At 38.3% G+C, this 14,285-nt stretch overlaps 1 protein-coding gene across 1 annotated transcript; it reads left to right on the top strand.

Annotated features, from left to right (window-relative positions):
- The first annotated feature begins 366 nt into the window (after positions 1-366).
- On the top strand, positions 367-14,073 carry TMEM33 (transmembrane protein 33). The gene is made up of 8 exons (XM_032186343.1): positions 367-425; positions 522-586; positions 1,563-1,657; positions 2,079-2,266; positions 3,225-3,292; positions 4,087-4,220; positions 6,050-6,133; positions 7,806-14,073. The coding sequence occupies exons 2-8, from the start codon at positions 530-532 to the stop codon at positions 7,933-7,935; spliced, it is 756 nt and encodes a 251-aa protein (XP_032042234.1). The 5' UTR covers positions 367-425; positions 522-529; the 3' UTR covers positions 7,936-14,073.
- Positions 14,074-14,285: the final 212 nt, after the last annotated feature.

Below are 14,285 nucleotides of genomic sequence, written 5' to 3'. Positions count from 1 at the left end.
GTGAGGTGATGAACACCTGCTGCTGTGGTGGTGTCATGGATGTGGGGGTGTCACTGTATTTTGGATGTCACTGTGTGTGGTGGTGTCACTGTATGTGGGGATGTCACTGTATGAGGGGATGCCACCACCACCACTCAGTGTAGGCCTGTGGTGACATCTCGCCATGTCGTGCTTGGGGCACCATGTGGGGACACCCGCCCCACCCAGCCCCACAGGGAGGCATGGGGCGGGCTGGGGGAGGACACATGGCGCCCCCCCACCCCATAGCGACGCCTTGTGACGTCATGAGGCGGGCAGCGTGACGTCACGCGGCCTACATTCCCCGGCAGGCCCGGCAGCCGGCTGGAAGTGACATCAGGCCGCATCCGGGGCAGGGCCGCGGCGGGACGGGCGGCGTGCGGGGAGCGCTCGCTGCGGCCATCGCGGTGGGTCCCGGGCGGGCGGCGGCGGGGCCGGGGGCCGAGCCCTGAGCCCTGCGGGCCGCGTCTGAGGCGCTTCTCTCCCCGCTTCTCTCCCCGCAGGCGCGGCCATGGCGGACTCCACGCAGAACGGGCCCATGCAAGGCGGAGCCGGCGGCGGGGCCGTGGTAAGCAGCAGCCCCCGGCCCGGGCACGGCCCCCTCTGCGGGCCGCCTCGGTGGGAGCGTGCTGGCGGCGTGCGGCTGCTCGGGGGTGGCTGGGTTTAAGTTGGGCTTGTGTGGAAGTGGCGGCGTGGTTGGCGTGCGAGACGGTGCAGGACGATAGCTGCTGGCTTCTAAAATTGGGAGGGGTGGAAGGTGGATGGGGAGCTCCTGGCAGACCCAAGCACAAAATGAGGCATGAAAAAGGTGGAAGCAAGGATAGGCAAGCTGGGAGGAACATAGATGGAGGAAAAAATGGTGATGTTTTGACACTTCTCTTAGGCTTGTAATCACTTAAGCGTGCTGTGTTTCATTAGGGCCCTTCTGGTCCTGGGACCATACAAAGGTGTGAAGAGACCTGTGGTTAGAAGAGCTTAACAAGAGAATTTCGACGTTATTGAGAGCTCTTGTGTTTTTTTGAAGCCAGGATTTTGTAGCTTAAAACCCTGCTGTTGCTTCTGATGTGGTTATGCTAACTTTAAGTTGCTCCATCTTTTTCCCCTCTGTGAGAAAGGTGGCATTTCTAGGCCCAGTTGCACAAAGTGCATATTTCTAATGAGCCTTGGAGCAACAGATACAGGAGTCAGTCAGGTTTAAAGACATTGCGTGATAAGTTCTTGAAGTTGGCTGCTCAGTGACGTTGGTATGTGTTGAAGCACTACCTCCATGGAAGATCTTAACAATGTATTTTGTTGTAGAATGTAAAGGAGCCTTTTGATTCTGAGGTGGCCTAATTATTTTTGATCTGGTTAGTAACATCGAGTAAATCAAATATCACACAGAATGAAAATAAGCCCTTTGCTTCAAGCTATAATTTGATTCAAGGTTGTTGGAGGAGTTGCAATTTAACACTGAAGGAAGAACATTCAATATATGCAAATATTAAAATCCCAACTTCTGTGGAAGTCGGTTTTCTTTATCATTTTGTCTTCTTCTAATGTAGCAATTTCTGATGGCTAACAAGCTGGATACAGCAATGTGGATTTCCCGCTTGTTCACGGTTTACTGCTCTGCTTTATTTGTCCTGCCTCTTCTAGGGTATGTACTTCAATATTGAAAAACAGTATTTAAAAATTTACAAAGTAACTATGCTCCGTTTTCATAGAGTGGTTTTCATGTAAGGATCAATTTATATTTAGTATACTGGGTTGGTTTGTAAGTACAGCTTTTGTTAAAGGTTGGCTTAAAATACTTGTTGATGTGTTTAGAAAATGCGTTGAATAATTATAAAGTATTGGCTATGCTGTTGTTGCGTAGTTACATAACGATATATTGAGTTGCTTTAGCATCGTCGGAAAGTCAGTATTACCAATTTTTGAGTTTTTTTTCGTACTAGTTCTTATGTACGATAATAGAAGTACTTCAGGTATTGTGCAATTGTTGATGCAATTCTCAAGGGTGAAAGACTTCTGAGCAGGGGCTTGGTTCTTATGGTAACGTCTCCTCTGATGATTTGCAGGTTGCATGAAGCAGCAAGCTTCTATCAGCGTGCCTTGCTGGCAAATGCTCTTACTAGTGCTCTCCGACTACACCAAAGGCTCCCGCACTTTCAGCTTAGCAGGGCATTCCTGGCCCAGGCTTTGCTGGAGGACAGCTGCCACTACCTGTTGTACTCTCTTATCTTTGTGAATTCCTACCCTGTTACAAGTATCCTTTGCTTGTGTCATCCTGGTAATGTTTTTAAATATTTTAAAAACTGGATTCTTTTCATCACTTGTTTTATGATTTTTAAAAAATAATTTAAAATAGAATGTTTGCTTTTCTTAGAACATACTCTGTGTGAAATAGGAGAGGCTTATGTTGATTGATCCATATCCAGGTTAATCATCTCTGTAACTAGTGCACTAGGAGCCAGCAGTTTCTGGCTTCTAGTATTTTCCTGAGACTTAAGTTCAGCATATTTTATGACTAGTCTCACGTGATCCTTTCAGAGAAGTTGATAGCTTTCATTTATTACCAGTACAGGGTTCACGTACAACTCCTTACTACAAGTAGGGCATGTAAAGATGCAGTTTTTCCGTAAGAGGTCTTTCAGACACATTACTAGGCAGATGAAGTCTGCAAAAAGGACTTACTCCTGTGTCTCTTCAAAGCTGATGTTTAAGAAGTAGCTCTTCTTTGTGCAGTTTTGTATGTGTATGCTTAATGTCTCTCTGGCAGAGGAATGTCTGTGTTCTTGCACTCTAAAATCTGAACTGCTGGCAGCTGCATGTTCTTTAGCGATGAAATGCATTTTACAGCCTCTGTTTATAAAACTGTGATGACTACATATATATGATAGACTTTAAGTAATAGCCTTACGTGTCTTTCATGTAGAAATAATACAGTTCAATGGAAACGCACGGTGTATAATAATGCAAGTTGTACTTTCACGTATGTACGTACACACTGATTTTAAAGCTGATAAAAAAATGTGTAGCAAAGAAAAGATGTAAGAAGAAAAAGGCACAGCTATAAATACAGCCTTAGACATAGACATGTCTTAATCAAGTATTACTCATTCCAACCAACCTTTTGCAAAGAGCCATCACTTGTGTGTTAGCATAATATCGTGGAGAAATTATGCACTTCTGCAGCCTTTAATTTTCCTTATCGCTTGCTTCAGTGAGTATTTTCCCAGTTCTGCTATTCTCTTTGCTTCATGCTGCCACATACACAAAGAAGGTTCTTGATGTAAGTATGATTTGGTATATAATTAATACTGGTGGTATGTTTGGGGCTTATGAGCAGGTTTGGGAGTTGCAGCTATGATTTCCTTCAGTTATGTTAGAGGAGTTAGTGAAATTGCAGTGTGGAGTCCCAGCAGAGAATTTGAAAAGTCTTCTGGTTTGTTTTGCTCCTTCTGCTATGACTTGCTAATAATATACTGGAGTTGATGCTAATTATTTTTCTTCAGATGGCTTTCTTTGAAGGAAGCAACTACTGAGTATCAGTGGAGTATAAACATCTCAATGTCTTCTCAGGGTAAACCATGTGCTATAAAGTTGAATGTTCTATATCAGCAGTTAAATAACAAACTTCAGGGTGAGGCTAGGAAGCATAGTAGTATTTGCCAGGTGAACCTGATGCTCAGTGTACCGTCTTGAACAGCTTTATATAGCTCCAACCTCCTAACTAGGCCATATTGCTACCATAGGCACTTCATCCTAGTGGACTGAATAAGTATAAGGCTGTTGGCTAGTGCTGTGTAGTTGGACCTGAAATGGGTGGATGAGAGATTTGCAACACTTCACGTTTTTAATTGAACTTCATGCTTCTATGACTCCTGAGATTGTTAATGATTATCCTAATACGGGTTCTACGCTTTCAGTGGTTTTCTTTGCAATACTGATCTCAATCCCTTTAAAGGATCTAGTCCTAAAATGCCAGAGTGAGTCATAAATGGTAAATGTTAATGTTTTGATTTCTTTTGCTAGAGAAGATCAGTATAACTTGTATGTTTTCTGGCACTTTTTTCTTCTTTAAAGGCACGAGGTTCGAATAGCCTGCCCTTTCTGAGAAATCTTCTAGAGAAACTGAATGCTAATCAGCAGAATATTCTAAAATTCATTGCTTGCAATGAAATTTTTCTGATGCCAGCTACGGTTTTCATGCTCTTCAGGTAAGAATCATCATAAATATTTTTAGAATGAGAAACTTTCTACCCAAGTATGTTTTGCTGTGGTTTACAAGGATCTCAGTTTGTGATAGTTTAAGGCTTGAACTTAGTTTATTTGAGTCTTTGATGTTGCTGTTGATGCATTGTGAAATCAAACAGCATTTATTCTGATGCAGAAACAACTCAATTTCATAGAATGAGTGACATTGTTGGATTGAATCCAAGTTTTTCCACTTCTATAACTTAAGTGTACCTATGTAGTTTAGTAGGTATAATGTTGGTCAGTGTAATCGAATATTGATCTTTAGCCTCACTGAAGGTGTCTGTTTACTCTTATTTTTGGTTATTGGATCACAGAAGGTTAAGTGGCATAGAATTTCATTGTGCTAGAAGCATACGAGCAGGAGTGGGTTATATCTTCTCCCATGTTATTTCTCACCAGAGACCTTTGCCTCTTTCTAATTCATTATTTTTGCCCACTGTGTCTGTGCAGCCTGTTGAATTCATTTTAGGGCTCTTAAGATTGCAACTTCAGTAGGATTCTAACATGTACAAAGATATAACGACCTGAAAATCACTGAAGTTTGAGTTATTGCCTTTTAATATTTGGAGAGGAATTAATGCCCTTTGTTCTATGTATGCCATTGCACAGTGAGAGCATTTGTCCTGAGGGGTCTCAAAGGCAGCAGAAGGAAGGCTTTATGTTCCTGGAAGTTGACAGAAACATAATTTGTCTGCATCTTATGACATGTCAGCTGAACCCTTCAGTGCTTCAGCCCTGATGGATTCTATTACGCTTTAAGGCAACTTACCAACTGACAGATACTTGAATGTTAGATACTGGATACAGAGAGTGCTTTACAACTTTGGGGAGATCTGTTTTTTTTTTTTTTTTTTTTTTTTTCTCTATGGAGAACGTAGCATGTGAAGTGTAGCTACTTGATAAGCTACCTAGTAGATTCTGAAGCTTTTAAGAGATCGTATACCAAATGATAAAATAGTATAAAGGTTAAATGCAACTACAGTGAAAATTTTGTTCTTCAAGCTGCTAAGCATATTAAATTGCTTGTAAATATTATACAGATGAAAGACTTCTCCCCTGCCCTTGTAGCCCATCTCCCTTTTCACTTTATTTTTTATATTCTGTCTAAAGATACTGTTCATATTTGAAGGAGCTAGCTACTGGTGCTGTGATGCAGTGTACAATTTGACACAATTTTAATATTGCATTATATAAAGAAGCTTCAGTCAATTAAACTCAAGGTATTTCTGTATTTTGTGAATGGTTTGCAGTACTGTCACGTGGAACAGCAGCTTTGTAAGGTATAAAGACCTAATTTCAGAGTAACTAAAACAGTTTGATATGTTTAACTGTTATATCTCAAAACATACAGTTTCCATTGTTTTCTGAATTTTTTAAAAAAGATAGTATAAATATGGTCCAGACTCTCAAAGTGCTATGCTTAGGGCTGGAAGAGTTCATTGTAACAGGAGTACTACTGTCAGCCAATGTCCATACTTGTCCAGCATTATCTCTTAATACTAGACTGGCCTCACTGTTACTTTGGTTACTCTTAGTCACCAGAAGTGAGGTGTATAGAATGTTTACCTATAAAACAAATACGAAAACTGTAATACTGCATTTCTGTACGTCTTTTGCCTTTGTTAAGGCATGTTTATGTATATATTTTGTTGTCAGATCTAGATTATCTGAATAAATATGGCCATAGCCTCGCTTTTTTTTCACTGAAATAGTTTTCTTGCTTTTATTATGGTAAATCCTGACCTTTTTTAAAACTGGTATTAAGCTCTGCTTCTCTGTTCTCTTTCAGTGGTCAGGGGAGTCTGCTCCAGCCATTCATTTACTATAGGTTTCTAACATTACGCTACTCCTCCCGGCGAAATCCATACTGTCGGTAAGCATTAAATTGATTTTGGAAGTTAGTATTTAATGGTGTAGTGTTCAGGCATTCAGAATTTTTTCTTTCTGCAATGGATGCATAACTCGTAATAGTAAATGTGCAAATGGTAACTGTAGAATACAGAATATACCTTGGATAGCTTTAAAAAAAAAAAAAAAAAAAAAAACTAAAAACCACAAAATATGTCAAAACCCTACCACACCCGATTCAAGGTCATGCTTATTTTATGTAGCTGAACTTTTCTGGAGTGTAGTACTATCATTGAATAGGAGTTTTCAAAACATGCTTGTATAATTAAAACTGTGCTTTGGGGGAAATAAGTTTGGAAGAAGGAAGTCTTTTTCATTGTTCTGCAACCACTTATCAGAACCACATCCTTATTTTTAGGTTCCATGCCTATCTAGGACTAATCATACATGAGAATAGACGCTTACAAACTTGTTTGATATACATCAACTGAAGAAGTAAAAGATCTTAAATATGTATGATCTAAAACATGTTAATTACCTCCTTTATTTGTGAATCAGCTTTATTAGAATTGAAATAAAGCCTTATTGATTAGCATTGGCTTGACCAGCTTCCATTGCTTTAAATTTTGAAACTATAAATATTTCTATGAGGTTTTGATCAGGTCAATGCTTTCTTGTTTTTGTTTTTTTTTTTTTCTCATGACAAGCTTTGCATAACATTAGATTTCATGAATGTACTTTCCAGTCTGATAACTGTCTGATTAGAAAAAGGCTTGATAAAGTACCAAGGAAGCAGCCTTGATGCTGTGGTATGCCAAGACAGGTCAGAGAATCATAAGCTTGATTGCTTCCTATTCCCTACTATTTTGTAAGAAATCAGTTGTTCAGTCTTACGTGTATTTTTTAACAGCAAATCTATGAATGCACTTTATTTTTTTGGTTAAAAAAAATACATATATTTGTTTGGTTGTGCACTAAGAATAACTTCATGGAATCAGAGAATGTTTTGGCTTGGAAGAGACCTTTAAGGATCATCTTGTTCCAACCTCCCTGCCAGGAGCAGGGACACCTTCCACTAGACCAGGTTGCCCAAACAAACTGTTCTCCCACTTGTTTGATGGTATTTCTGTAGTTTTAAGTGAGGATACTGTTATAAGTGTTTTTTTTTTTTAATTTATTTTTTTATTATTTTTATTTATTTCTCAGGTTTGTCTCTTAGAGTTGGTTCTAGAGTGTGGGGTTCTTGCATTCTAGTCAGAAACAGCACTAACACACCACTTCCATTGCCTCCCAAACTCTTATGGTACTTCTGAAAAAGCATCACTCCTCTGTCCTGCCTTCCCCCAGTGTGGTGTGTTTTTTTTTTTTCCTTGAATGTGGGATTTTATTTTTCTGCTGTTTCCGTGTCCTCCAATGGAAGTGGCTGAATTAAAGTTGATTTAAAATATTAATGTTTAAAGTACGAGAATTCTGAAGCTCTTGCAAGATGCTGCAACACTGAGTTGATATCACTTCAAGTTAGCAAGTTCTATGTATGTGTTTTCTAAGTTTGTTTATTTAGAAAATAAAGTCACTTATTTAGATAAATTAGAGTTAGATTTAGAGTTTAGATTAGATTTAGTCATTTAGATATGAGTTCTGGTAAATGCTATAGCATTTTTAATACAATGTTTAAGTATGATTAAATCTTTTTTCAGGACTCTGTTCACCGAGCTGAGAATTGTTGTTGAACACCTAATAATGAAGCCCTCATGCCCTGTTTTTGTAAGAAGACTATGTCTCAGCAGCATTTCCTTTATAAGCAGATTGGCACCAACTGCTGCATAGTTGAATTTCAGACACTCATCTATTGTGAACATTATGAGCAGCTGGCACTTCTGCTGATGATTATAAATTCCTGGTTTTACACTGATCTTAACTCCAGGCTGTATAAAAACGTGTATATGCTTTTCTTGGAGATAATATAAAATTTAGCATATCAAAAGCAAGTCATGGAAACTTAAAATTACTGTGCTATATTGCTAATTGGTGTGTGTGGGGGGGGAAAGTATCTGCATATATCTAAAACATGCCCAGTCTTATGGAATTGTTTTCTAGAAATCATGAGTTGTTGGACATGGAAAAACTTTTAAGTTTGTGCTTTGTATGTTTACGTTAACTGGAAGCATCGCTACAGTAGGAGGTCTCCAGTAGGTCGCACTGGTGCACATACCTATGCAGTACACTTCGGACAGTATTCTTCTGCTTATTAAATGTGTCTGTAGAATTACTTTGTCTAAATTACTATATTTGGTATAAAATTACATCCCACATTCAACAAAACAAATTAAAGATTGTCAAACTGGCATAGTTAACACTCTTTCTGAAGGAGAGCCTATTTCTGTTAACATTACTTAAAGATAACCCTTCCAAGCTTTTACCTTGTGATAGTTTTGCATTAGGTTGTTGGGAGAAATCTCAAGACTGACCATGGAAAACAGCTATCTTGACATAACAAGATGTTTTACCAAGCCAAATTGCTGACCTGGAGGCTTTTCAGACAAAGATGTAATGCTTAAACTTTTAACCATCTCTTAAGTGAACTAATCAATGTAAATGTAGTAACTTTTGGAGAATCATTGCGGATGTGTTCTTGTGTCTACACAAATGTGAGACTGTGGTAATTCAAGCATGTCTACTCTTTAGAAAATTAATCTGTAGCTAGCTCTATATAAATTGTTCTTCCAGTTTCTGAGACTCATCATGATGGGAAATTTGCATAAAGGATTGCACCTATTCAGGCAGCTATTGAAACAAATGGCTGTGGGATTTTTTGGCGTAAATCCATTTTATGATGCTGCCTTCAGATCAGTCATAAGTACAGAAGTGAATATTAAATTGAGTGCTGATTATGCATTCACCCAACAGCTGGAAGGTAGGTCATGGAAAAATAATACTATCTGTCCAAATACAATGTCTTTCCATAAATCCAAGGCAAAGTATTTGCCTAATCCTCTGTAGTTTATGTTAATATTCTAATTACATACAATTAAGTGGGATTCATTGGCCTTTTGTAAAAATAGTAAAGTACTGTGCTTCACTATTCTCCCTTTGTTGGAGGAGTCTTACATGAAACACTTCTGCAAACAGTCTTGATGCAAAGTATTTTATGTAACTATTGAGTTATCTTTTGTGATGTGGATATCATTCAGCCTTTTCAGTTGTATTAGTGTGCTAGTTCAGAGATGTGTATTTATACACTTATTTCATTTTTTGCTCAACCTCTTGGTACTGATAAAGACCTGTTTTTTGGTAATTGAATATGTTACTCTTTGACTTTTCATCTTGCTCTCTGAACGTGATTAGCTATTTATAGAACACTTGCATACTGCAGAAGCAATTGCATGCAGTACTGCTCTACAGCTGCTAAGACTTGCAACAAGTTCCAATATATGTATATCCTGTAACTTGAGGATTTTATAAAAACTAAAATTTCTACTACAAATAAAGGAGTGTTAAATGTAACTTGCTATGCTCTTCAAGCTTATTTTCTGTTTAACAGAACATGTTGATACTCGAACCTGGAAATTGAGCAGAATGCAGTCCTGTGCGTATGTGTGCATGTTCTCTTATTCCCACTGGGGCTTCTGACATGAGACATAGTCAGCGTCTTATGCACCTCTAAATCATTTTATGGGAAATTTTTGCCTTCTAAAATGCAAAAATTTATGACACTTTGTTTCAAAACTTAACCTATGAATAAGCACTGTAGTAATGGTATCAGAGCAGAAATCTAGACCTATTTCTGACCGTTTCAACTCTCCAGCACTGTTCTAGAGCGTATTTCATGTTACATAGTATGTTTGGGCAGTGACATCAGGTTCTGTTCAGCCCTCTGCTGATTTTTAAATTGGTTGTCAAATTGGTCCCCCCATACTGGGAATGGAAGGCAAATAAATGCTTTGTTAATTCCTTTAAGGAGAGTGACATGTTTCATCTGAGCCAGTGCTTGTGGTCTAAGACTGCTGTTACAATTGTGGTTTACTGTTCCTTTAACTGTATGCTATTATTATTAAATTAGTATAAATTGGAGATGATGTATTGCAACTGTAACTGAAGGATGTTAAGTCAGATCCAACTCTGAATGGGCAAGGATGTTTAAAAGGAATAAGTGAATGAGATTGCAGTAAGTAGAGAGTTGGAAGACAGTGTCATGAAGTAAGAGTTTAAATGTGGATATGGAATCTTTTGTGCAGTTTTTCTTTAAGTGGTACTAAAAATGGATTGAGGAGGAATATTTTCATAAATGGAAGCTGATTTGTCTAGTATTATATTCTTGGCTTTGCCAAGAGCTGCTCGACAAAATTGAGGCCTGGATTTTGCTTGTGGCCTGTTAAAACTTACCTGACTGTTGTACCACAAAAATATGGAACAATGGGATAAGAAGAACTTAAAAGCAAAATAAATTGGGCAACTGACCTGCACTCTGCATCAACTTTGATTTTATGTTCTGTAGCCTTATGCTGCCTAAGTGATAAGAAGCAAATTTTCTCAAGGCTAGCAAAAACACGCTGTCCTTGTGCCTGTTTCCTTATAACTGTGACTGTTTCTCTACTAACAACTAAATTAGCACATGAAATGCTGGTTGTGTCCTGACAGCTTGAGCAGCTTGAGATTTTTGTGTGTGTGTGTTGCTTTGCTGTCAACAGCTAGCTGTGATGCAAAGGCTGTAACAGAAGTCAGAGAAATTTTCCAGCTGACTGTAAAATGTTTGTGACCCCCAAATACAAAGCAGAAGAATTTTTGTCCTAGTGAAATGTTGCCTACCTGTACAGTGGATGTTTCCACTAGCATAAATCACACTGGTCATTGTTTTAATCATCTTAACATTTCACGAGTCAAAGTGCTATTGGATAAGTCTGGCCAGACCCACCTCTTGCTGTGCACAAGCCTGCTGTAGAAGTGATATTCAGCATAACGCTTGTCTGTTCTCACCTGCAGATAAATAAAGCATCAGGACCAATTGGGGCTGTTGGGAGCAGCTAGTGCCAGTTTAAATTCCTTAACAAAATAATCCACTACTACATCTATCCTTTTCTTTATTGTCTTTTAATTTTAATCTTTCATGATCATCTTTGTGCTGTCAGTGTTATGTTTTGTTCCATTCATAGCAGAAATGCTAACTGTTCAGTGATGGATGTTCAAAGGGAGCAATATTTGTCAATATTTTAAGTTCCATGTTAATGAACTTTATTATAGTCATGAGCCAGTACTTGTTCTGACATTTTTTGAGCTGCTAACTGTGTTGGACCTTTTTATCATTAGGCACCTTGCAACATCTGCTGTACAGATCCCTTGTTAATAAGTAAGTAGAGTTCTTGCCCATTTTACAGACAGGAACTGAGATGAGGGAGGAAAGTTCACTTGCCTGGGGCAATACAAGAGCTCTGGCAGAGCAGGGAAAAAAATTAAAGTTGGATAGGCACTGGGGAGACCGATTTGTTTCTGTATCATGTATGACTTGGTCCTGTTTCCAAAAGGTACTGTACCTTGCAGGGCTCAGATTAAGGCTGGTAAAGACCATCGAACTAGAACAGCTTCTATTGTCAAAAATTGCTTCCTATGTGCGAGAGCTAGGTTTGGCCCCTGGTGTCTTCCCTTTTCTGCTGAGGGAAGAAATATGTGACAGAATGAGATCACGAGCACTTTCCTGTGCCAGGTGTTAATGGGGTGTGCTGATCTGTTGCAGTTGTCTATAACTTTTAATTGCTGCAGTGTACATATTTGTGGCTAAAATTTTATATATATAAATAGATCGGTATCTTTGTAACTTTTAACAGGGTGTAAGCTTCTTTTAAAAAATCACAGGAAAAATTAAGCCTTCATTTTTAAATAATCTTTTAAGGATAGATCCTTAAGCAATCCTTTATTGCAAAGATGCATTATCAGTATGGATAATGTAATTGAATTTATTCTTAAATGTGGATTCAAAAATACCTTTTTTTTTATAAACTGTCAGCACTAGTTATTAACTTTTCTGCAAAAGCTAGGTCTGCGATAATAGCAGATATTGTACAGGTAAGGGAGTTTCATTGCTTAGTTTGGTGCCATCCAGATGGCACAAACTTCTAAAATGAATTGAAAAATTCATCTTTTACTTGTATTCAAGGACTGAGGCACAAAATGCTAATGTAAGGCTCAGAGGGGAAATATAGTTCTCCTGCATATTTGAGAAAATGTGAAGCCCTTTCAAGAAAATCTAATAAACATAATAATAGCAGGCTGCTGACACTAAGGAAAAAGCACCTCATTCGCTCTTTCTTTTATGCAGCGATTTACTGGTCCCTACTGATTTTCAAATTGGATCACTGCAGTAAATTATCCATGCCAGTACCTGTGAAGGAAAGCACTGGGATCCATATTTGTTTAGTGCTGTGCTTAAATCAGCAAGAATGATAAATTTGATGGTATGAAATTGGAAATATCAAGGGCTTTTCTCAGCGAATGAGCAAGTAACTCCATTTGTAATTTATTGTGACCCTTTTTCACTGTATATGCTTTGTATGTCAAATATTTATTTCAAAACAAATTAAATTGTTTTCTGTATTGATACAGCTATGGTTTTGTTGATGTTGTCGAAATCAAATTGTATATTTTTTTCTGGATTTAAAATACTACCGATGTTACATTGCAAAACTGCATTTGTTGTTTTAGTTTAGATTTCTGTGTTTGAGTTCCTGACCAAAAGCTTTACATGCCGGATGTTTTAGGTGTGCATTGGGTGTTTTTTGTTTTGTTTAGAACAGAGCAGGATGTAGTGAGCTTTTGCAGTTTATTTAATTTTCTAGAGAAAAATGTCAAGCTGCATATCAAAATGAAAAGCTGATCCCTGTTTTTTCAGTCACTGGAACTATTCTCCTTTACACTTGTTATATGTAACACCAACTTCTGTGGAAACTTACCTGTGTGCTCAGTTTACTGCTGTATTTTGGTGCAGGTGTTAGAGCAACTTACCTGTACGTTTGCGTTTTTGGCAGGAGTTCTGTCTTGTTCTGTGAATCTTCAGGTAGATTACTTTTGTGATATAATCATAGACACATAGCTAAATAAGAGCAACTGCTGATCTGAAATCTGGTCTCAGCTAATACTTGATTACTTGGAATTTATATCTGTTGAATAATCTCTTCTGTAAGAAGTAAGTAAAATCATGAGCCAGTATAGTTAAAAATGTGACTGTTATCCTCTTGTGGGCTAGACGTAGATCATTTATGATGGCATGTTAAACAGCTGACTTCTGTTCAACCCCAGCTCAGATCATACAGGTTTTCTTTTATCTAGGCTAGTTCTGGAGAAACATCAGTGTAGATTATATTCTAAGGAGTCACAAAAGACCTTGCTTTTAAAACAAAACAATAGTTAATGGGAGTTCACCCTTTATCCAGAGTCTCATGTGCTTGACCCTGATACCTTGCTTGTGAGGCAAGCATTAGAGCAGTCCAGATTCCTATGTGGGAAGAGGAAACTGGTTTCCTGGGTAATAAGTGAGGATCATGGCATTTTTAATTTGTGATGTGTGTTTCTATGAATCTGCATGATTGGTGCAGAAGTGAACATCAAGAGCTTGTTGGATGAAGATGGTGCATCAGTTGGTCAAGATATTTTCAGCTTGATTTTCCTATGAAATGAGAGATGATGGTGTAGGTGCACTACGGAGTGCTCTAGCTTTCACAGACCCCAAATTACCATTCGTGGTTTTATGACACTGGTATCCTCTGGACGGTACTTAAGTTTTCTAGCTGTAAATAGGCTAATTTATGCTGTATTGAAATACCATCTTCAGATTGCTGTGTTGTATGAGAGCAGGCAGGCTGATTTTGGTCTACTTAAAATGGAAAAAGCTGCTGTGGGATTGTGTTCCTGTCCATTATGTTTGAGGCTCCTGTAGTGGAAAAGCAGAGAAATAAAGATTTACTATGGCCTATGTTACTGCTGGGCTTCTTGGCTTTTTTAAGCTTTTCTCTTGTTGCTTTGTTACCTTTTTATACTGGTGATATAGACAAAGATGATGTATGTGCACATCCAAGGCTTTTTGTCCTGGTATATGTTCACTTCAGTGTGCGAAGACAGGTACAGAACAAATACACTTTATCACTTCTGAATTTGTATTATTTAGATTCACATCTTTTGTCCAGAAAATC

The sequence above is a fragment of the Aythya fuligula genome, chromosome 4 (genome assembly GCF_009819795.1).
Source record: "Aythya fuligula isolate bAytFul2 chromosome 4, bAytFul2.pri, whole genome shotgun sequence".
Lineage (NCBI taxonomy): Eukaryota > Metazoa > Chordata > Aves > Anseriformes > Anatidae > Aythya > Aythya fuligula.
This window is presented reverse-complemented; position numbering and strand designations above follow the sequence as displayed.

Bases quoted from the DNA above. Each gene is read 5' to 3' on its own strand.
- TMEM33 (XM_032186343.1), top strand. From the start codon at position 530: ATGGCGGACTCCACGCAGAACGGGCCCATGCAAGGCGGAGCCGGCGGC. The intron at 587-1,562 runs GTAAGCAGCAGC...CTTCTAATGTAG, and splicing joins GAGCCGGCGGCGGGGCCGTG to CAATTTCTGATGGCTAACAA. The intron at 1,658-2,078 runs GTATGTACTTCA...GATGATTTGCAG, and splicing joins TTTGTCCTGCCTCTTCTAGG to GTTGCATGAAGCAGCAAGCT.